Source organism: Nematolebias whitei, chromosome 8 (assembly GCF_014905685.2).
Source record: "Nematolebias whitei isolate Nwh7 chromosome 8, NemWhi1, whole genome shotgun sequence".
In the NCBI taxonomy this organism is placed as follows: domain Eukaryota; kingdom Metazoa; phylum Chordata; class Actinopteri; order Cyprinodontiformes; family Rivulidae; genus Nematolebias; species Nematolebias whitei.
In genome coordinates, this window is record NC_056505.1 from 25,327,591 (window position 1) to 25,351,888 (window position 24,298).

Below are 24,298 nucleotides of genomic sequence, written 5' to 3' on the forward strand. Positions count from 1 at the left end.
TCTTTGTGTCCCGACTGTGAATGCCGTGTGTCCTCTGTGACAAGACAACCTCTCTACAAAAGGGCATCGCCTCTGCGGGAGCGAGCTGCGTACAACCGCTCCACTGTGCGCCCTGACGCGCCCCCACGCCGCGCTAAATTAACCCCCGAGACGCGCGGCTGCTGGTGATGATGAAGGTTCAAAGAAAAAGCACAAGGAAACACCAGGCTGCACCGACGCCCCTTTGAACAAACAAACAGCAAATGCCCCAGCCGCGCGCAGGCATAACGGGGGTGTGAAGCTTTGTTCTTTAGGGCTTAATGGGGGAATTACAGCCGTGTCAGCAGGAGCGAAATATGAGAGGAGAAAACGCACCATGAACTCCAGCTCGAACATAAAACTCGATCTTACATATATTGAAACCACAGAAACCTAAGTCATCTTTGAAATGCAAAGTTTAAAGCGCCCACTGTCCCCCCCTCTCCAAAAATAATTAATTAATTTAAATAAGGAAGCCACAAGCTTGACTGCGGGAAATCTGACGGTTTTAAACAATGAGAGATAGCCTATTCCACTGATAGGAAGAAAATGGGCAAGCCTCCTGTCGCATGCAGCTGTTTGGCAACTTATAAAAATAAATAATCCCCAAAGTTCTGGTGGCTTCACAAGTTCCACAAAAAAAGCAAGAGCGCAGAGATTCAGACATCCATGGTAGTACTCCTCTCCTCTTCAGCACGTTGGTCCAGCTGTTGTATGTGAGAGAAAACGTGTGTATCCTTCCGTGCGTCGTGGGAGCGACCGACCAAACCAAGCTGCGCCAACCTCAAACAGACCCCCCCCCCCCCCCCAACAGGAATCCGACTGCGTCACGTTGCGCAGATTTCTCTTCACTCATTCCTCAAAAATCAACAAGTCCAGAATGAACTGGGAGAACATCAGAGGTGATTTAGGAGAACTCGTCTTAAAAAAGGAAAATCCCCCACATTATGAGCTTTGGGGGGGCACCCTCTTCTTTGGCCCCCCCAGCACCCTGGAACTCGTGCAAACAGTGAAAACATTGGAGCTGTGAAAGCCTAAAAATGTGAACTCTAAAACTCTGTGAACTCTAAAAATCAGATTTACTTTTCACGACGAAGAAAAAAAGGTTTCACCTGAATGTACATGAGGGTTAAAGAAAAACATGAACAGCTGCTGCTGAACCCGAACATGAACAAGAAATCAGGTTTGCTGAACATCTGTTGGAACAGGTTTCATTTTAATGATTCATTCACCTTGTAACAGAAAGATGTGGATGTTTGTTTTTTAAATCTATGGAGTAAAATTTTAGGCTTTGTTACAGCAAAGCAGCTCCCTGAAGGTAAATCAAATACAAACGAGACAAAAGCCTGGAGGCTAAAAAGAAAAAACTGAAAATAGTTATTATCTCAATGACAGGATTTCAAGACCGGCAGACACAAGGAACCAGTTCTAACACCATCACTGCTTATGAGGCAAGCTGGAAAAAGTCCCACCTTTGCTCTTTACTGGGATTTTACTGTTAAATGTGATTATTTATTGATGAAGTGATGCATTACAACCCATGACTGTGGCAGATCCAGTTCTTCATGTTTTCCACTTATTTTTTTTTTTTACATTTAATCCTGTTCAGACTCAGACGTTTGATCAAAACTGGGGATTCACATGCTCACACACAAACACATAAACACAGACTTGCATAATACGATCCCAGAGGAGCTGGACTCTGCTTTGAAGACAATGGCCGGAGCTTTGGGGTTTTTCGGAACGGATGTGTGGAGGAATACGGAAAACTTCCCATCCATTCACCTAATCAGCTGGAGGAAGCAGAGCTGAGGGTCACCAAGGGACCGCTACAGGAAAGTGCTTCTACATGCTGTTTGCAATATGCTAAAGGAAGGATAATCTGAGTTTTATTTCAGAATGAAATGATGATTTGCATGTAAATATTAATTTCACCCTAGTTTTTATATAATGAATTCATATTAAACCATCCCCTCTTTGTTAGGTGGATTTAATATCTATCCATTTTTGGGTAACAGAGGAAACGGATCCAGGGGAGACACCCAGACACTCTTCAGCTCCTCCTGGGTGATTCTGAGGCCCTCATGGGCTAAAGAGCATGTCCTCAAGAGAAGACTGTCTGCCCTGCGGTCTCTTTCCAGTGAGACATGTATGGAAAATCTCCAACAGGAGAGGCACCCCAAACCTCAACTGATTCCTTTCAATGTAAACGAGCAGTGGATTAACCAAAAGCCCCCACCAATCCAAACCTCATAACCATATAGGTGAGGGCTGGAATGTAAAGACCAGTGAATGAGAGCTTCACCTTTCAACTTCACTCTCTTGACCAAATCAACACCCTCATTACTGAGGATGAGGCCGCGGTCCATCTCACACTCTATCCCACCAACACTCGTGAACAAGACGCCCAAATACTTGAATTCCTATACCCGACACAAAGACTGACACCCCCACCCCAACCTGGAGGGGGCATTTCACCCTTCTCTGGTGAAAAAAACTCTTAATCTTTATATACGATACTGTACATCTAAATCAAGAAAGAAAGAAGGAGAGGGAGACACATACAATTTTTTTCTGTGTGTATAAAATGACAAAAAAATATTACATGTGAAAGAGATTCTCTTCCACAATAAATAAATAAAATCTAATGTCTGCTCCTGAACTGCCTGAAACAAGTCTTCGTATCGTCCTTTCATGCAACATTAGTATAAAAGACAAAACACCTGCTAATGACAACTGTTTGGCTCTTTTCAAACTAATTAAAAGCAGATATTATCTTGCTCAAAATGGAAAATATAAAATCAGCATTTTACAAAGCGGATTGGATTTTCTGAACAGTTTGATATCTTCAGAATTGACTGCAACTTTCTTTTTCCCCACCTCTCAATTCAGTGATGAAAGCGTTTAAAAATGGTAAAGTTAAAGCAATACTTTTGTTCTTTTACGAACTAAAATATTTCTTTAATAGCACCACACCCATTTTCCTCTAGACAAGTTGGGAAGAGAAGCATTTCATAATATAAAATGTTAATAATTAACAGAGAAACAGAAATAAACAAGATGATTATTGCCACACATGTCCCATTTTGACTCATAATTAGCCCTAATCGGTACTTTAAGTGTCTTATCGCCAACTTTAAAAGCAAAAGGCGTCTTTAGTCTGCTGCACAGTGTGGCGGCAGAAAAACACACAGGAGCCTCAGGCAGCAGCCAGACCCAAAACCACAACAAAGAACCCTGAATGTCATCTAAACCCAATCTGAAAACTGAGCACAAACACTTCAAATACACACAGCCACATACACAGAACGCTATACTTACAAATATGCACAGTCGGGATATAAATAGACATTAACACACAGGAAAATTTCCTTAAATGAGACAAATACAGCTAATCAAGGTCTGTGTGTGTGTAATTATGGCCTCCCTCTTTTTTCTAACAGAGTAGAGATGTAAAGTTAGAGAAAATTACACATATATCTGTTTGGTGTTTCCTGTGTATTTTATACTGTAAGACTACAAAAAGACAAGAAAAATGAAAGGACTAAAGGCTGTATACACCAGCCACCATGTTTTGTGTCAGCGTTTTACACTAACGTCAACTTTTCTTGAAAAAGTCATTTGGGTCAAATCTGGAAACTAATGACAAAAGTATATCCAAGTAAATAAGTTCTTAAATGTGTGTGATTTGTGACTGCACAGATACATATACACAAAGACTAGAAAATTAATCTACTGTGTTGCATCTGTTCAGCGCGATGACGTCGTGCTAAATCCGAGGGGAATCCCCTCAGAGGTCACTTCTCAGCTGAAAGCATGAAAACAAACCTGCACGGACAGCTGCACACTCATAAGTTACACACAGAGACAGAGAAACAACACTGTCAGTCTCATCAGCAGTCTGCATTCCTATTAGGAGCATTAAGTAGATGTAACTGGGTTGTATTTGTATTTTGTTATAATTACACAAAATGTCTTCTGTTATTTGGATTATACTTTACCTGACTGTAAACACTTTTGTAGAAACCATTGTGACTGTTATAAGCATGTGACTTTAAGATTGGGAGCCCATCCATCCATCCATCCATCCATCCATTATCTTTACGCGCTTATTCCATTTTGGGTCACGGGGGTCGCTGGTGCCCATGTCCAGCAATCACTGTGCGAGGGGCGGGGTACACCCTGGACGGGTCACAAGTCCATCACAGGGACACATAGAGACAAACGAGACAAACAACCATTCACTCTCTCACTCACACCTAGAGACAATTTAGAGTTACCAATCAGCCTAACATGCATGTTTTTGGTCTGTGGGAGGAAACCGGAGTACCCGGAGAAAACCCACGCATGCACGGAGAGAACATGCAAAGTCCACCCAGAAACGCCCCTGGACTGGGGTTTGAACCAGGGACCTGCTCGCTGAGAGGCAGCAGCTCTACCAGTTGCGCCACCGTGCTGCCCAGATTGGGAGCCCCTCTTCCTTATTTCTTCTTCTGTGGTATTGATTTTGTTAAATAGGTTGCACCCTTATACTCACCCCTTGTTGTACAGTTGTCCTATGGGAGAGGTGTGTCTTGATTATTTTTCATCTAAATTCATCCTGTTTACCATATTTTCTGCCGTATAAGTCACACCTTTTTGCATAAATTTTCAAGTCCTACAACTTGTACACCGAAGCGACTAATATATGTTTTTTTCCCATATTTATAACCCAATTTTTGACAGACATTGGAAATGTTCATTCATAGACAGTAAACATTACCAGTTGTGGCCACTAGAGGGCCTTCTAGGCTTAATACGGTATGTTGTTCCTCTACCCAGCATTTTCAGGTCATCAGCGGTGACTCGTAATAAATGCGACTTATATGGCAAAGCAATTTATTTATTCTTTTTTTCCCCACTTTAGACATTTTTGGACTGATTCTACTTACAGGCTGGCGCAACGTATACGGCAGAAAATACGGTATTTATAGATTTATTAAGTGCATTTTTGTTGTCAACCCCATTGTAATATTTATATCCATCCCATATTGTAAATACTTAAGTAACTTGTGATTGTAAAATAGTAGGAATTGACTTTGGGTTTTTCTTATATGTTTGTTTATTTTGTGTATGACTTGGAGCGGGCGGCCATAATGTGGTTATTTCATGTTTGTTTTATTCGTCAGTTGTCAGAATAAATGGGGAAATCAGCCAAACCTATGATAAACCGTGTCACGGTCTAATTCTTCAAGCAACCAGCACAACGCAGAGGTGGGACCAGTTACATAGAGAGAGAAAACAAATCTGCTCAAGTGGTTCAGACGATTGGGTGAAGGAGACGATGTGAGCAACTCCAAATGGAGATTTTTCTTTCACTGCAAATCCCACAGTGAAGAAAAACGTAAGGAGCTGATGTCTCTGACTTGAGCAACAATGGACAATCCTTCGCCAACAATACTCCTTGTGCACACACGTACACACACTTTTGGAAACAGTTCTGCAGTTTGCCTGCCTCCCAGTATCATTGGCGACTTTCAGGAATGCTACCTCAGCCGTTCACAAGAGTCTGCAGCAACTCATCACTCTGACAGAGCAGACACCTTAATGAAGGAGAAACCTGCTCGTCAGGACATCCACCTCCATCGATTTTCACCCTTAGGGGTGCAGGTTGTGCAGAATCAGGGAAGGTGTGTGGATGTAGAAGGGTCAAGGCAATCTATTTGCACCTAATAGTGTGAAAAATCTTTTAAAAAAGGACTATTAATGGTGGGTAGGTTTAAGGAATATAAAGCTATGTCAAAATTTAAAAAGAGAAAAGCAAACAAGAGGAGAGGGGACAGAAAAATCTCTTTAAGCTGCTGGTGAAAACAAAACTGGAGCGATGATTCCCTCTGCAGGGCATCAGCCAGAATCACAAGATGCACCACAATGTGCTGACTGTGGAGAGAGACTGTGCTAAACCAGCATTTAGATAAACCTGAATTAAGAACAAAGAAAATTTTATTATTAATAATCTAAAGCTAATATTAAGCAACATAAATTTTATAGATATGAGTGTAAGAAGAGCCAAAAAATATATATTTTTTAACCTAATTTAAAACTTGTCAGGTTACTTTCACCAGGTTAAGTTGCATATCTTGACCCACACCATGAAGCTCCAGTTTGCAGTAAACACCTCCCAAACCTGAAATAGTACTCACAGGTCTAAACATCTGCAGAAGCGATATGCGACTCTAAACATTTGCAGAGAGGAGACTCAGGAAGCTACAATTCAAACTGACAGGGAATCATAACATCTTTGTAGGTTCAAGGAATTTTTTAAACAGCAAGAGTGAAAGTCTGCAGTCATTTGCTGTACGGGGTCAGCTCATGTGTGCTGCCTACCTTTTCATTTGTTTTACACCATGCTGGACTGACAATGTAATTTCTCAACCAAGACTAAATTACGTTGTTTTGCTGACTCTCACAATGATATAACTGACTGATTACACATCCAAATCCAACTTATTAGTGAACAGTCCTGGCTGGCATTCCTCTTGTAGCATGTGGACAATAAAAGAAAACGTGAGAGATGCCGAGTTAGCAGGAACGACCCAACGATAGAAAAAGTTCTGACACCGCGCCGTCTGCTTCACCAGGCCCACAAAACAAGCACAGGTCTGTTGGCAGGGATTGGTTCCCTATGCATCATGCAGGGAAGGTAAACGGGAATAATAGAGCCATCTGTTTTCGTGAAGTCAAACACCTGCTCAGCATCAACAAAACAGACAGACATTGGCACTCATGCCCCCTTATGAAGTCATCTCTAGATCAGGCTGCACTGAAACAACTAGGACCAGACAGGGCGAAACACAATGTATTCCACTCTACCTCTTTATATCCTTAACATTTGTTTTTTTTGTCTTTCCTTCAATAGATGGTACATGTAGAACTGCCATTCTGTTTGTTTCTACTTCCTGTTCCTCTAGAACCCAGCCGGTTGAAGCAGATGACCGCTCGACCTGAGCCTGGTTCTGCTGGAGGTTTCTTCCTGTTAAAAAAAAAGAGTTTTTCCTTTCCACTGTTACCTTTGTGCTTGCTCGGGATGGATTACTGTGGCAAAATGAAAATTCAACACAATCTACTGGCTTCCTTGGAGAGATCATTTTTACTATTCTTTTTTGCTGTTGTGTGTATTTGAATGTTTTTGTACAGTGTCTTGAGACAACTTCTGTTGTGACTTGGTGCTATATAAATAAAGTGAATTGAATTGAATGTGCGGGTGCTCAATTTCCATCAGATCCACAGTGTCCGCCAATAAGAACTAAACTAAAAAAAAAAATTTTTTTTTAAATCAAGCTTTGAATGAATGCACTGAAAGTGGAGTAAAACAAAGATCTTGAAATGTTGAGATGGACTTTAGATTTTATTCTTATGGTCGGTGGTAAAACCAGTTTGAGGACAAATGCCTCAGAACATGATTGTTTCTCTAAACGGTGCATTTTCAACCATGACTTAACATTTAATAGGACAGCACGGTGGCGCAACTGGTAAAGCTGCTGCCTCTCAGCGAGCAGGTCTCTGGTTCAAATCCCGGTCCGGGTGCATTTCTGGGTGGAGTTTGCATGTTCTCTCTGTGCATGCATGGGTTTTCTCCCACAGACCAAAAACATGCATGTTAGGCTGATTGGTAACTAAATTGTCCCTAGGTGTGAGTGAGAGAGTGAATGGTTGTTTGTCTCGTTTGTCTCTGTGTGTCCCTGTGATGGACTGAAGACCCATCCAGGGTGTACCCCGCCTCTCGCACAATGATTGCTGTACATGGGCACCGGTGACCCCCGTGACCCAAAATGGAAGAAGCGGGTAAAAGATAATGGATGGATGAACATTTAATAGTTTGTCAAATGCTACTACGCACGTTTACATGCAGCATTTTGATATGCATCAAAATTGCTAAATATATTTTTGACCAAAGTTGCTAACATTATACCAGAGTTCATGCTCAATAATCCATGTAAACATCCACTAGTGTTCAGACAGATCATCTGGACGGTTTCTTTTTTTTGTCTGAGACATTTCGTCCTTCATCCAAAAGGACTTCTTTAATGTGAGGAGCCACCAAACAAATGGATTCCCACAAACAGCATACTCCATAGTGGGAAAGCCTCCGAGGCCCCACCCTTTCCCCCTTCAACTCCTCTGAGTTGGTTCAAAACACCAAAGTTCATGCTCAGTAATTCAAACAAACTGGTGTTTTGAACCACTTTGGCATGACTGCCTCAGAGGAGTTGACGGGGGAGAGGGTGGGCCTCGGAGGACATCTTAACGCCAGCAAACTGTTTTGTTCCACTATAGAGCATACAGTTTGTGCGAATCAGTTTGGTGTCTCCTCAGATTGAAGAAGTCCTTTGGATGAAGGACGATACATCTCAGCAAAAAATTAACCGTCCGGATGACCTGATTGAACATTGTTGCTAACACTATGTTAATACTGACCACGTTAGGAGGAGTGGTGGTGCGGAGGTTAAAGAAGGCGAGCCTGTGATCGGAAGGTTGTTGGTTCAACTCCCCAGACCGACAACATAATAATAACGTGTTGTGTTATCGTTGTATGTTCTCATACAATGATGAAATTGGCTTTCTGCATTTAACTCATCCACTCCTAGGTGGTGCAGTGGGCAGCTATTGAAAGCGCCCAGGGAGCAATTGGGGATACGGTGTGCTGCTCAGATTTGCCCCACTCTGGGCCCCTGAGCAAGGCCCTTAACCCTGCAGCTGCTCCCCAGACACCTTAGATGGCAGCTCTCTGCTCCACGTGTGCTCACATGTGCGATGGGAAAAACACAGATATTTAATTCCCCATTGGAGATTAATAGAGCCCAATAAATAAATAAAACATGTGGCAGCAGAAAAGTCTTTGTTTTTAATTAGGAATCTTGTAAAATGGTGTGTATAAATAGGAGGGTAGCATCCAAATACAGATTTTAATACGTCTCTTTGTTTGCTTCAAGTAATCCAGCATAGCCTTCAGAGAGTAAAAAAAATAAATGCTAATCTCTGACTTTAGACTCTGTGTTACATTAACTGAAACTAAATATACGACTTCATCCTAAACACAGATGATCCCACAGTTTGCTGTCAGAGGGAACGCAGGTTGCTTAACTTGGATTCATCAATAAAGATGTGAGTGCATCAAATGAAACCATAGTTTGAGTCAATGCAGGAACAGACTTGCAGCGCACCTATTATACAAAAACACACCTGTAAACATTTCTCAGCATCGATTCCTTTCACTGAGCATTAGTCTGAAGGAAAGAGAGGCCCGGACTTCATCTATTTTCATAGTAAAGTCAGTCGTTTGTGTGATGTATGGAGCAGGAGATAAAGAGCCTCTGTGCAGAAGAAAAGGAGCAGCGAACAAAGAGGAGACGGCAAGGTGCTGCACAGACGTGCCCTTTATTCTCCCGGTGAACCGCGTGTTCTTTAAAAGGTTAGCCACTTACTCTTGGTGAGGTTACAGTCATAATCTGAAAAAGTGTCTTTAGGACATGCTATAATTTTTAAATTTTAAGCTGCATTTTTATTTGATGGCCTGTCATTTTTTTTTTTTTTTTAACAGTCGAGAAAGACTAAACCTGCTTTGTGCGCTAAACTGTTTCACTTGTTTAAAAGATGATTTAAAAAGTAAAAACATTAATAAATAAAAGAAAAAAATAACGCTAACTTTTTCAAAGAACTACATTTGTTCCCCCTCACAGAAACACAGAGGCTCACATTTGATAAAAGGAGTTGACAGTAAAAGTCATGCACTGTAAATGACACCACACTTCGGTATGTGTGTGTCAATGTTTAACAAAGGACTCTTCAATGGGGGGTCTTGTGTTCACAGGAAGAAGATACCTTTGGCATGACACAGTCAGATTCTGTTTTACAGGGCAGTAAGTTTAACCATTCTTGTGGAAAGAGCCAAGAGAAATGAATAATAAAAAAAAACAGTAAATTTTCTGCACGTCTGTCGAGGTAAAGAAAGAAATATTTCCTCTGTATGATCTGGATCAAGAAAATGGGTTAGCACTGAAATAGATGACAAAACGACCCGTTTTCCTGCTGAATCGAGGGACCTGAGCCCTGAAGTGGTCGCTATGTTAATAAGGTGATAAAAGATTTAGTTCACAGAGGCAGATAAAAAAGATTTTAAAAAATGACACTTAATCTAGAAAAACACATAATTCTGAATGTATTAAAACTTAATCAGCATTTTACACTTCTTCAGAGCCATTTAGAGCCAGTTTAATATTGTTTTGTAGAGCTTAAGTTCACTCCAAAATGGGATTTTTGTCTGGAATTACACAAAACAAAAAAGGTACGTTCTGACCTAATGTGAAAAATAAACAGCTCCGTAACAAAAGGTACTGAGTGAATGAGGCGCATTTGATGATGCATGAAGGAAGTTTCCACATGTGAAGGAGAGAGAACAGATCCAGTGATTAATCCTCCTCCGCCTCTCTGACTCTCTGCCTGTCTGCTGGTGGCGACAGCTTCGCTCAGGACAACCAAGCCGGTCCGTGTCAGACAATACGCAATGGACTTTGCTCATGAGACACTGCTTCACCACCTGAATCTCTGTGTGAAAGAGGAAAACAGAGGCTGACAAACAGCAGGTTTCATGAATGAAGGCTGATTCGTCACCGTAATGCTGCATTACAGAGAGGGGCCAGATTTACAGACGTGTGCAGACGTACACAGAGATGCTGACATGTGTGAACTGGATACTGAGTGTGTGTGACTCACTTCCTGTGTGTGTGTTCATGCCTGCTATTTATGTTCACGACTTGTTTGGAGTGAAGCACTTCATAAATGTGTGACTGGGTGGGGTTCGCCTGCAACATTAAGCAACCCTCAGCTGTTAAACTGTGGGCCATGTCCTGTGCCACAGAGATACTAAAAAAAACACATGTCAAAAGAAGAAAAAGTACTTTAGTTCAGAACCTGGAAATGAATGACTGAGATGGTAAAAAAAAAAAAAAAAAAAGGAAAGGAAATAATTAAAACTATAGAGAAATTGCATTTCCTGCAAAAATGCAGTGTGAATGCTTATTGCTGAAGAACTTGTTGGCAAACAGCTGAAATTAACTGAAAACATGCTGAAATGTAGCCAAAATGGAAGAACAAGACTAAGTTAGCAGACAAAAGCAGAAAGAACACATACTGTGCTGAATTTGGTTTAAATAAGCAGAAATGAGCACAGAAATTAGTAAATTAGCTAAAAGACAGCTGAAATTAGCAATAATATTGCTGAAAAGTAGCTGAAACGGCAGAACAAGGCTTAACATATCAGAAATAAGTGGTGAGAGCACGATTGTGCCAAATTAGGCTGAAAGAATCAGAAATGAGCACAAATAATTGGAAATTGAAAAAAAGCAGAAATTAGCAAAATAACAGCTGAATAATAGCTAAAAAACAGAAAAAAGCTTAAATTACCAGAGAGAACTATTGGGCCCAATAAAGCTTAAAAAAGCAGAAATGAGCACAGAATGTGGAAATTATCTGAACAAAAAGGTAGAAACTTGCTTAAAAACAGCTGAATAGTAAAAAGCACAATTCATTCAACCTTTATTTACACAGGCTAGTCTCTTTGAGCCACAGAGACCCATTTACAAGAGGGACCTGTTCCAGACAGAACATATAAAGTACAGACAACAATATCAGTAAACAATGACAACAATAAACTACAGTAAAAATGTAGTTAAAATACGTAAGAGTAGTGTATAAAACAATAAATCAGGGTGCCGTGAAACAGAGTGAAATACTAAAAACAAGAACATATTTGCTTTGATATTTCTATTGGCATTATCAAATGTTTGAAACACCTTAAAGAAATCAAGGTGGACAACTTCAGTTCCTGTTGCAAGGAGTTCCAGGTTGGAGCCGAGTAGGAAAAGGCCCTTTTGCCAAGTTCAGTCTGCACTGAGGGAACGCTGCAGGTATTGATGGCCTGAGAGGGCATGTTGTAACTGCACTGACGGCGTGACATGTGGGAGGAGATATAAGAAGGTAACAGACCAAGGAGGGAGTTAAAGAAGCTTAAATTACCAGTAGAACGTAGAGAGAGCCCTATTATGCCTAGTTAGGCTTAAAGAAGCAGAAATGAGCACAAAAAAGTGGAAAGTATGTGAAAAAAGCAGAAGTTAGCAAAAACAGCTGAATAGTAACTAAAAAGCATTAAGAACAACAGTGTGAACGCAATAAGCATTCACACTGTTGTGTTCTACAAGTTCTACTTTTTTATGTTTTACCATATTTCCCATCTAATTGTCTCTTGCCCAGCTTGTTCTGTCAAGCTGAGTTTGATAAGAATGGGATAAGCTTTAGCTTTACCACACTATGCTTAAGGTCAATATTTGCAAAACTGGCTGAGTTATGGCCATATTTATGTTTTCACGGTCAGTTTGCTGTGGCAGCCATATTGAATCAGGTTGACTCCAAAGGTTAATCACTAGATGTGCATCAAATGATTATTTTCTGCAAATTTCATAAAAAAAAATTCATCTGGTCCATGAATATTTTGGTAACAGATAAGACACATGAACACTGATGCACACAGATGCACAAAAATCAGGCAAAAGCATTATTTATCACCTTTCTATAGCAGATGATAAATATGTGTGAGAGTTCAACAGGATTGTGAGGAAAAAAAAAAGTCTGTTTGGACAGCAAAGTTTGATTCCTATAGAACGAAACTCACCGCGAACTCCGTCCTGCCAATACCACGGGAGCAATAAGTGGGCATTGGTTAAGTTTTACTCATCGCTTGAGGAAATAGATTAAACCATTTTTCATTCAGAGACTCTCTGGGAACCGTGCTATGCTTGAAGCCTGTGTAATAAGAAAAGTTAAACATTTGCGAGTTAAAATATCCCTCAGCATACCAAGGAAGCCTCCAAGCAGAAAGCTCCAGTGGCCCAGTCCGGTGTGAGAAAAAGGGTAAGAGAAGAAGGAGAGAAGAAGGGGTAAAATTTCCCTGGCATCTCCCCTCCCTCTGTACCCCTGCAGAGTTGAACATGCCAGAAAGCCCTCGGGGTCCTCACACACAGAGCTCAGTGCAGACCAGTCTTGGCACCCCAGTTGTTCTGAGCAATCAATAAACCAGAGTGCATCCACTCTTCAGAACCCTCAGGCCTACGAAAAGTTTTTTCCTCAGTATCTCATGTTTTAGAACTGATTTTGGGTCCAAACACAGCAAAGTGAACATTGTTTCAGTTGCTTTGAGGTTCTGGATATTCCGCCATTCAAGTGAGAAAGTCTTTTTCACACGGGCTGAACTGCTCAGTTTTACCATGACAACATCTATATGACCTATCTTGTTATTGTGCATGCAGTGAGGCAGAGATGTGCTCACATAAAGCTAAGTTTAGTTCATCGCACTTTCATGTCGAGCCACATTAGGCACCAGCAGAAGCCACACAGAGAGGCTGCTGAGCATGAAACTGCTCACAGGCTGCCTCTGAACTATAAACCACACCTATTAGAGATCCAGAGACAACATTCATACATCCAACGTGGGAGACATAACACAGACAGAAATGGGTTTTCATCCATTAATAAATGCAAACAATCCCAAAATGAGCAGTAGAAAACAGATTTAAAAATTAAGCTGCAGGGATTTAGATGTGATGCTTAGATAGCATGACCAGGATTGTGGTTTGTTTGTATCCATCTATCCATCCATTATCTTTTGCCCGCTTTTTCCTTTTCGGGTCGCAAGGGTCAATGGTGCCCATGCCCAGTTCACTGACCGGTCCAAGTCCATCACAGGGACACATAGAGTCAAACGAGGCAAACAACCATTCACTCTCTCACTCACACCTAGGGGCAATTTAGAATTACCAGTCAGCCTAACATGCATGTTTCTGGTCTGTACAGGGAACCGGAGTACCCGGAGAAAACCCACGCATGCACGGAGAGAACATGCAAACTCCCGGCTGGGATTTGATCCAGCATCCTTCTCGCTGAGAGGCGGCAGCTCTATCACCAGCACCACCCAGTCAAGTATATAATTACCGGTATGCCTTTCTCTAATTTAAGCAACATAGTATTTTAACAGTTGGGACTGGGCTGTATTTTCTTTGCTGCATCACCTCTATTATTTGATAAGCAAACCAGTTACCACCCATGCAGTACCATGCTGGGTTTTTGGTAAATGAGCCCAATCCAGATGGTCCTTTCTCCTCTTTAGCCTTGAAGATGCAACATCTATAATTATGAAAAACTGTGTCAATTTTTGACTGAAGCATGTTGAAAGCAATTAGTTGTTAAGATGATTGAAATCAAAACGTTTTCAAAATTCCCTTTTTAATATTGGGTATTTTTTAGTATTCTCACATGAGCACTGAATGAGTGCTACTGTTGAAGTATAACTGAAGTGTTAAAAAGGTACAATAAGCAAAACAAAAAAATCAACTAAACTGCAGTTCAAAGCTTAACTTAAATAAAAAAGTAGCTAAAAGATAAACTAAACAGTAGCTAACAGCTACAATAGCAGCAGAATAAAACAAAAATAGTAGATTGTAGTAGATTTCATAGAACAATGTTTTAAACGAACTGAATAGATCTCAAGATATTTTTTAGTGGGAAAAGTTTCCTAAATAAACTTAAATATTTTAAACAGTATCAAAGCTACAAGTACTTAAAGTCAAAGCGCACCATTTGTAACAGAGTTGACCGTTTTGGTATAAGAATTGTGGAAATTGTACAAAACACTTGGAAGTACTTTGAAAAAAAAAAACACAGAAGAAATTATAAACACAAAAAACAATGGTGACTTTATAAAAACACAGAACGTTCAAAAGTCTTGTATTTAATCCTTAAAAGAGAGAGTGTGTAAATCTACAGGGTGGAGACCAAAGCAAACCACAGTGTTGCACAAAGCAGCCAAAGCTTTTCCTCAACAAACATGGCGGACTCCCAGATCTTGCCATTCATGCACTCCCAATAACCCCAATGAGTGTGGGTGGATGGGTGAGCCGCCACACTCACAAAACCACTTCCTGGCCTTGTATAACCAGTGGCATCTACACTGGAGAGCAGACCATCCCTGAGTTGAACATAATAAGACACTGGAGCAATGAAACGGAGGACACTCCATCCTCACCTTCATAATAAAAAGTATCCCAAGGTCCCACAGTATGTCTGAAACAGCCCAACTGGTGAGGATGGAGACAGAATATAAGTTTAGAGACACACCGGCGGTGGGCCGTGTGGATCAGAAGGGATGGATGTAGAAAGCAGATGTGCTCTGTGCCCATACTGAGAGCAGCAAGCGCAGGAACAACACAAGGGCTTTGGGATGAGTTTTGTGCCGACTGCTGTGCAAGCGTGTACAGCATTTTTAGAGCCTCTAAAATCACATCATCCTATAAATCTGTGATGCACACGCAGCAAAACGCTTCAGCACCGGACCTCGGATGATCCAAGCAGAGGAACAAAGGAGGGCTTTGTTTCTGTGCAGCATGCAGTCCTGCTAAAATGTTACAGTAGATGCCTGAAAATATCTTAAGCTGCGCCACCTTTTGTTTATCCGTTTGTTGTACAAAGACACGGAGTTCACAGAAATCTCTAAAACTTCTAACGCCAAGAGCTCATCTAAATGATGACCCTGAAACCGTTTGCCTTCAGCTTTGTGGCAAAATAACAACAACGCGCAAACTTCAGTGTTTGTCAGAAGAAAAAAGTGGTCTTTTTCAAAAAAAACTTATCAATTTCACACTTTAAATAAATATAATGTGATGAGTAGTCTGGGGAATGTTAGTGTAACTGAATCTACTATAAGGTGTATTGCAGAGTGAGAGGAACTAAAATAATCTGAAAGCTTAATTTTAGATTGGATTTAAAAATATATTTATTTAACACGGCAAGTGTTGCTTAAGCCGTTAACGAGACTTCAAAAACTATGAATTTTATTGACCAATATCCTGGTATAGAGCATCAAAAATAAACTAAAATCATCTTGCAAACACATTTTAGAGGCTAAATAAGGGGCTCAAACACACAGACGGTGTATCCCTGGCAGAGGGAACATAAGCTGCTTTCACAGCTCCTCATTGAAATGCTACACACTGGTTCCAGTGTGGCTTTGAGAGAGACCGGACACACAGAACAAGAGGAAAGTCCACGTTTCCGAAAGAGGATCATTAACATTGGCAACAAAGTCAGAGACAAATTAATCTTGTATGTGAACCAGCTTAGAGCAATTTACAGAGCTAAGGAAGTGAATATTGTTGCTGTGAAAGAACAGGAAAGTCTTTATCTTTGAAAACAAAATAGACTAAAGAATTATAAGAGGTTTATATAGGAATAAGTCCAAATTTAAAGATAACTTCAAGAGTCAACAATCTTTATATTTTCCTAAGATGAAACTCCTTAAAGGTTCTGATGAATCAACAGAAACTTGACTGAAAGAAAACTAAAGAATTATCATTTTCTACGCACATGCAGTGTGAATGCTGAGCGCTAATTGACTGTGCCAACATCAGCTGAAGATGCTGAAACCAAGCTCCAAAAAGAGCAAAATACTAGCTAAAAGGAGGAGCATATAGCCAAATGTGTTACATGGCTATCTAGAAGCTAAAAGTAGTAAAGAAAATTAAAGCAATGAGCAGACTTCAAAAGACGATAATTTCAAATGAACTGAAGCAATCCTGATGTACGTCTATGAAGAAAAAAAATAGTGAATAAAGTTAGATGTTTTGAAAAACATAAACGTTTCTAAAACCAAAGAACATAGAAGACCAACTTCTGAATCAGCTGTTTTCATTAACTAAGACAGCAGATATGCAGAAGCCAATAGAGTGAAGGAGAAAAAAACAATTTAACAAACATAAGTGAATTTTGAAATCAGCATTCACACAAAGTAACACAACACCTACGAAATACGTCTGAGGAAATAGCTTCATAATGGTTGGTTCAGACTGATCTGCACCTGCATTAAGGGTCATGTGACAACATGCATGAACTTGTTTGGCAGGTCTGAGTTCAGGACTCTTCAGACACTAGATCAGACTGTTCTGACAGCAGATCAATATGATGGAGTGAGCCTGACCTCCCAGGGGGGGTTAGCTGTAGCTGGGTTTTCCTGTGACATGAATGATAAACAACACAATCCAACGGTGACACATTCAATGACTTTATGGAGTGAAGAATGGGAGATTCCAAGAGGAGGAGGAGACATGGAATCAATACTTGGACTTGTGGTCCACACTGCACCATTAACATTCTTTAAGCACTCTCCTACCATTCAGTTGTCCACAGCCGCCCCTGATCCATCACTTTATTTGATTGTCACTCTTTCCTGTTTCTAACTAAATGACTTGCAAAAGAGAAAGGCAGCACTAAAACCAACAAAATCAGCTGACACGAGAACCAACAGGTGAGAGAACGTAGAAGGAACAGGAGCATGATCTACTAAAAACAAGATTAAAGTAGACTGCAAGTAAAAATAATTAGAGGTTAGACTGGAAGTCATGGGCTGCTGACAAACGGTGGCTAATATGAAGCAGATGCTGATGGGAGCTTTGCAGGAAAGAAAACATGCAGCTTTTAAAAGCCAAAACTGCAGCGGAGAGAAATAAATACACGAGCTTTGACCCATATCTCAACTTTAGGATACAGGCAGTGGTGTAGTCTACACAGTACATGAGCATACGGAGTATATCCACTAATAGAGCTTAAAATTTTCAGTATACCCATGAAAAAGTGCCCAATGATACATGCCATATCATTAGGCATGTGTCATTGAAGCGTTAAATGCTTCTGTAACAATATATCTGTATGCACTTGTTTATCACATTCACTTATCCAGCAAATTATTGTAGTATTAATACTTCAGTACTTTTAATACTTGAACATGTTTTGCTTTGATACTGTTTTATAAATTGTATAACATGTTTTTAATACAAAGCCAACTGTTGTACAAAGTTTGTTGTTGTTCATTTATTCAAATAAAAGCTTTAGAGAAATCTGGAAACGTTCAATACGCTTAAAAATCTGAATAAATTGACGATTACATTGTACTAACCAGTGTACTTTGGTTTATAATCACAGTATACCCACTACAAATATGTAAACTACACCAGAGTTTGAAAATCCCCAGCAGGTCTGACTGTCCATCAGCCTGCAGCCAAAAACGGCACCATGAAAGCAGGTCAAAGTGATCACACCGGTGGAGATCCATCAATTTAGAGCATTTGAAGACAGTTTGACCTCAGAGCTACAACAGCTCACAGGTCCTTGTGAGGTCACTGAATGGGGGAAGTTGTTTGCAGCACTGGGAGCTTCACAGCTTACTGGTGAAACATACAAACCCTCAAAGCAGATCTGAAGTGACGCAGTCAAGAGTGGTGGACAGAGTCAACATGGTGTGCGTTTGTGTTGGAGACATACCTGTGCGTCCTGGAGCTCGCTCCTTCTGAACTTCCCTCTGCGGATCTCCATCTCCAGAGCAGAGCCGCGGGCAACCGTGGCTCTCGCCGTTTGATTTCGGCAAAACATCTCCCACTTTATTGCTTTAATGACTCCTGACAAACTTTCTCAGAACACAGGGGTCCGGGTCCACAAGAACTCCAACAAAAACCGAGCGCAAAAGGGTGGAGCTGCTTCACAAACTTCCCAGACGAGCAACAGCTCCACCGGCGGAAACAGGGAAAGACCCTCCAAAGAGATTTCGTCTCGACAGAAACACATTAGCGTTCCTCCAAACTGAGCCAAGTTCCCTGCCTATGTGGGGGGAGACGAGCAGGGTCTTCATTCACAGCTGATTTCCATTTGTCTAAACTGGGTCCTGACGCGGAGACGCTCCATGTGGTGCGCAGCTGAGACTGTCTGTCCTTCATCTGGAGACCTCTGCCGGTGATGAACAGCAGTAATGTGCCTTGTGCACGCTTGTTAATGAGGGATTCAGCAGGAATTATGAGGCATTAACCTCCTGGATGAAGACTGGGCTGCCACTCTTTAAGATTGAATGTAATATGAAAGAAATCAGTGTCTGCAGAAATGAATTTTCAGAAAGTTACAAGAACTTTTTTAGGGGAACCACTGAATGGCTTTAGGAGTCTGCAGATAGTGCATGAATGAAAGTAAAACTGCACCATGCGGAACTAATTAATTTAAAAAAAGGGAATAAATGTGACGGGGCAGCACGGTGGCGCAACTGGTAGAGCTGCTGCCTCTCAGCGAGCAGGTCCCTGGTTCAAACCCCGGTCCAGGGGCCTTTCTGGGTGGACTTTGCATGTTCTCTCCGTGCATGCGTGGGTTTTCTCCGGGTACTCCGGTTTCCTCCCACAGTCCAAAAACATGCATGTTAGGCTGATTGGTAACTCTAAATTATCCCTAGGTGTGAGTGAGAGAGTGAATGGTTGTTTGTCTCGTTTGTCTCTATGTGGCCCTGTGATGGACTTGCGACCCGTCCAGGGTGTACCCCGCCCCTCGCACAGTGATTGCTGGACATGGGCACCAGCGACCCCCGTGACCCAAAATGGAATAAACGGGTAAAGAAAATGGATGGATGGATGGAATAAATGTGACCTCCAAACTCATCTAAGGCAGACTGACTGTTGATGTGTACAATAACAATCAGAACCACCTGCTATTTTATTTGTGCATCATTCAAAGGCAATGGAGGTTCCTTATTACACAAAACGTGAATAATTTGCACATATTTGAAGGTGCATTTGTTACAAAATGATTTAGTTACACACGTATTAGAGAAACTTTTGCTGTCTACATTGTCTACAGGGAGTGGTTTGCTTATTTCAGCAAGACAGCGTCGCTTCAAACTGACCTGCCTTCACTCCTGTGACCACTGACCACTTGAAAACATTTACAGTATTGTGATAAAAATAATAAAAAAAAAAACACAAGATTGGTTCAAATATGTTATAAAGGCCACAACGTTTAATTAGAATAAGTGAAAATGATCAAGGTGAGCCTCTTTTCAAGGATTCAAGGCTCTTTATTTGTCGTTCACACCACATGTGGTACATGTGGTGGAACGAAATTGTGTACACAGGGTCCCAGTTACATTCAACAAAAGTATTAAAATGTTAAAGAAAAACAGTAATAAGATCTAAGATATGATCTAAAACAAATGTTAATAAAAATACACTAAGCACTAGTAGCATAAAATAGCATAAAAACAATACGTCGAACAGCAGCAGGTCTGTGTGAGCAGATGAGCATGAATGAACACAGCAACATGAAATAGATCAGCAGCAGCATGGTGGGATTTTTTACACTTTGGAACAGCTTTATGGACAATTTTCAAACAGTTTTCACCGTTTAGAAGCTTAGAAACACATGCAAACTTTTAAAATAGTTTATTTTGTGCTATTTTCATTTAAACAGTGTCAATATGTGAATTATGACTGACAGAATGTTCTGTTTTATCCTTCATCAGTGAATGAGGCCATGCATCTTAACCTTTCATTATTTGCTCCTGTTTGGCCTCAGAATGGTTTTAATTTCCTCAGTACCAGTAAAGCATCCGGTTTATGGGGTTGAAAATGAGACGGAGTTAGCTTTGCTCTCATTGTTGAACATTTTTATTTATGAGCATCTGCAGCAGAGCATGAAGATCCAGCTGGAATGTGAATCCTAACTGACAGAGGCACCGAAACGACTTTGAACCCGCTGTGACTGGAAATCTAAAAAGTCAGATTTCATTCAGCGGGCACAGAGGTCAGTCCATGGAGTCACAGAGGTCAGTTTCTGTGGCGCAGCGGGATTTTGAAACATTGATAACTGAATCAGAGAAAGAAAACCAGGATCTTTCAAACACCAAGGCTCACATCCCACATGACCCTCAGAGAAATAAACTCAACTGTGCTGAAAAAAATTAAACTATGATTCTGCGATGTACTAGAAAATCCTGTTTTGATGTTTCAACTATCACACACACACAAAAACAAGGTTTTGTTAATGTTTTCCAATTTAACTCACCATGCGACCCTGGCTCTGATCAATGGTTGCAACTGCAACCATCCAAAAAAAAGAGAAGAAAAAATAAAGAGTCTCGGAAGGCACAAATAACAGACTTAGCCTGATGGACTTGAGCTGGAAACCAGCAAATTGATAAAAAAAACAAATCTGTTGTTTTCTTTCTATTTGCAACAAACCAGGAGTGTTCAAACAACCATGAAAAGAATGTGCACTTCAGTCAGCGGTGTAAGGGTTTGGAATAAACTCAGCCAAGAACTGAAGCGATGTCCAACCACGAGTTTGTTCAAGAAACGGCTCAGACTGATGATCTTCAACAAGTACATGATCATCTGAGGTGAACCTGAATGGGTGGCTGTCTTTACACTCAGGATTGTACCTATGAGTGTGGTTGTGTGTTCTGTGTGGGTGCATATATGGGGATAGGTCAAGTTGTACTGGGGAGGTAGTTGGAAGTGTGTGGGTGTGTATATGTATATGGGAGTGTGTAGTTGGAGGTGAATGACTTTGGGTGTGGGTTTACAACTCTAGAATTTATCATTGGAGTAATGCTGAATTACTTTCTGCATTGTTTTATATGTATGTGTATATATATATATATATATATATATATATATATATATATATATATAATTGTTTTGTTTCTTTTCTTCCTCTCATGGACTCATAAGACTCGGAAAACCGGATGGGTGTAAAGTGTATAACTATTAAGTATTGGAGAAAGGGTAGGATTAAATGTTTTACTTCTTCCTACCCCTTTTCAGACATGTTAAATGGGATTTGTGTGTGTGCATGTATATGGGTATGTGTACATGGATAAATGTGTGCAGATTGGGATAAAATTATTATTTATTTTTAATTGTGTGTGTGTTCAGTCAAAACAGATGTATTTGCAAATGTGGGTTATTTTGCAAGGGGCTGTGTGTGTTCAAATGTGTGTAAATGTGTAGGTATACATGTATGGATGCACAGACTGGTATTGATGGTGATACACCCTGTGCAGTGTGCAATAGTTGTGACATGTCTGGAATGAATCAATAAAATTAAATAAAATAATGTTTATAGTTGCTTCAGTGGGGGGTAGTTGACAAACTTTGACAAAAGAAGCAATGCAACATTTCAAAAACATCATTCAACAAATGCACCATGCTTACTGTGAAGTAGTGGCCCCGCCATGTCACACCAAGCACAATTCCAACTATTCCCGATCGTTCACATTAGTTCTTTCTTGCATCAACAAACACTGACTGTCCTCTCCTCTTACTGGTGTTTCAGGCTTGTGTAATTCTATTTGTCAAATAAACCCAAAGTTGCTTATATAGAAGCAGAATTTTGTTGATGTGGGAAGCTTGAGAAGATAGCTGAGGGCCCCAGAAACTCCTGCAGCAACATGATCTCGCTCAGATGTCCATTTCCTAGAAGAGGACTATGCAAAATGCAGATTATGTTTGCACGCTTCACGCCTATGTGGGCAGCAGGGTGTGTAGACAGTCACAGAGGGGAGTTAGTGCTTTCCCAAGCAAGGTCAGACCCCCCCTCCTTTAAACTCCTCATGGGTTCCACCGGTGGCCCTTTGGGCAGCTTAGTTTGATGCAGAGTCAGGCAAGCAATTGGTTTATGTGCAGGCTTTGCCGTGGCAGATTTTAAACCTGTCTGTGGGGGAAAGATAGGTTTGGCTTATCACTTTTTTGTGTGTATGGTGCATATTCTATTTGTAAACACCAAAATGACATTTTCTCCTTTTAACATCCAGTTCTCCAGCTCTGACTCGGTCTTTCTTCCCCCACACACATGCGCACATAAAGCGGTAAAGACAAAAGTGTCGGCTTCAGCGAGAATCAAACGCGGCCGTAAATATGGGCAGTCACAGTGGGCTATAAAATGTCAGCCAGTCAGTATACAAACAAAGGAGGCCGCTTTGCACTCAGAAGGCAACGGCTATGGAGCAGCTGGAGGAAAAGAAAAAAATCATAATAAAAAAAAAAAGGAGGACAATCATGCTGTTACATCCCTAACACAAAAAAGCTATTATGTTTCTCTCTTGTGCATGCAAACGTATACATGATCTGATCCACGGTCTGCTGGTTTCAAACCAGAGTGGGTGTAAGTGGGCAGCAAAGTAGAGAAAATCTGGGAATTTGTTGGCTTTTTTTTTCTAGAATGAAAGGCTGAGCAGAATGAATGTTTCTGTTCTCACTGTAATTACGTGTGGTTCTCTGGATTCTAAATATAAACATGCACAAAGTATCTGCAGCCTCTACCTCCTCCTTTGTTCCTGCATTATTTAAACTACACTACAGAAACAGAGTTGCAGGAGGAACAAAAAACTTTAAACCCTGCCACATTAAAATCTAAATTAGGACATTCAAATTTTAGCCCACGGTGCAAATGATATTAAGTAAAAATTTCCAATTAATTTCAATCATCTTTTTATCTGTGCATTCGGTTCAACATGGCATATCTGTAGCTGCCATCACCCTGGAGTATAAGCCCATCTGATGCGAGTTGAAAAGCATTATGATGGATGTGTTCCTATATGGGCTGGGAGATGAGGGGACACCTTAGGGAAAACAGAGCTTGGATGCAAAGCATAAAACTGGAACGATTCTCTAAATTTACTATGTGGGACGTGTCAGGGGGACTAAAACTGTACTCAAGTCTGGCTCATAATCACACCAGCATGCCAAGAAGGATGCAAGAAGAAAGTCTTGTTTATCACTGTGACTTTGCATGGATCAAAATAAGTCTCAAGCTTTTGTTACAATGGGAATTTATAACACGATTCTGACTTCTGCTGGACAATATTTGCCATTACAACCACAAATTACTGAGTCCATGACATGCACAATCATAAAAAAAGCCCTTTTAATTATTTCATTGTCAATTCATAAACCAGTTATTCATTTACACTTCCTGAAAATTGATAATTGATATTTTGTTTTAAATATAGAAGAGTTTCAAACAAAAAAAAGTTAAGTGAGCTTGAAGTTTATAACTTTGTTATTGCCGTGCATATTCATTTTGAAAAATTCTCTCATTTCTAAGGCAATACAAATAAAATATTGAGTCAGTCTTGTCTGGACAGCCTTTAATTATTCTATGTACAAAGAATACAAAACTTTTATTGAAAGGACATACATACAAATTAACTTGATGGCTCTTGGTCCATGTGAGACCCAAAGTAACTAATGACTTCCATTCATTTGTGGTGCATTTTCGTCCACTTGCCAGCTTCTTTGCGACCTTGTTTTAATCCCTGGGGGGGAAAAAAAATACTGTCTTTAAAATACTCTTTATAAATCGGCACATTTATCACCAAAAAAAAAAAAAA

The 24,298-nt window shown here is 40.5% G+C and overlaps 1 protein-coding gene and 1 long non-coding RNA gene across 2 annotated transcripts in view; both read right to left on the bottom strand.

The window, feature by feature from the left end:
- rtkna (rhotekin a) overlaps nt 1-18,602 on the bottom strand; it is a 64,410-nt gene extending 45,808 nt beyond the window's left edge. The window contains exon 1 of the mRNA XM_037680498.1: nt 18,418-18,602. Coding sequence (XP_037536426.1) covers nt 18,418-18,525 — 108 coding nt within the window. The 5' untranslated portion in view covers nt 18,526-18,602. The remainder of the gene's footprint in view (nt 1-18,417) is intronic.
- A 5,438-nt stretch (nt 18,603-24,040) lies between these two features.
- Nucleotides 24,041-24,298, bottom strand: part of LOC119413452 — a 454-nt gene continuing 196 nt past the window's right edge. Inside the window, exon 2 of the long non-coding RNA XR_005186960.1 lies at nt 24,041-24,223. This is a non-coding gene — a long non-coding RNA (uncharacterized LOC119413452). The remainder of the gene's footprint in view (nt 24,224-24,298) is intronic.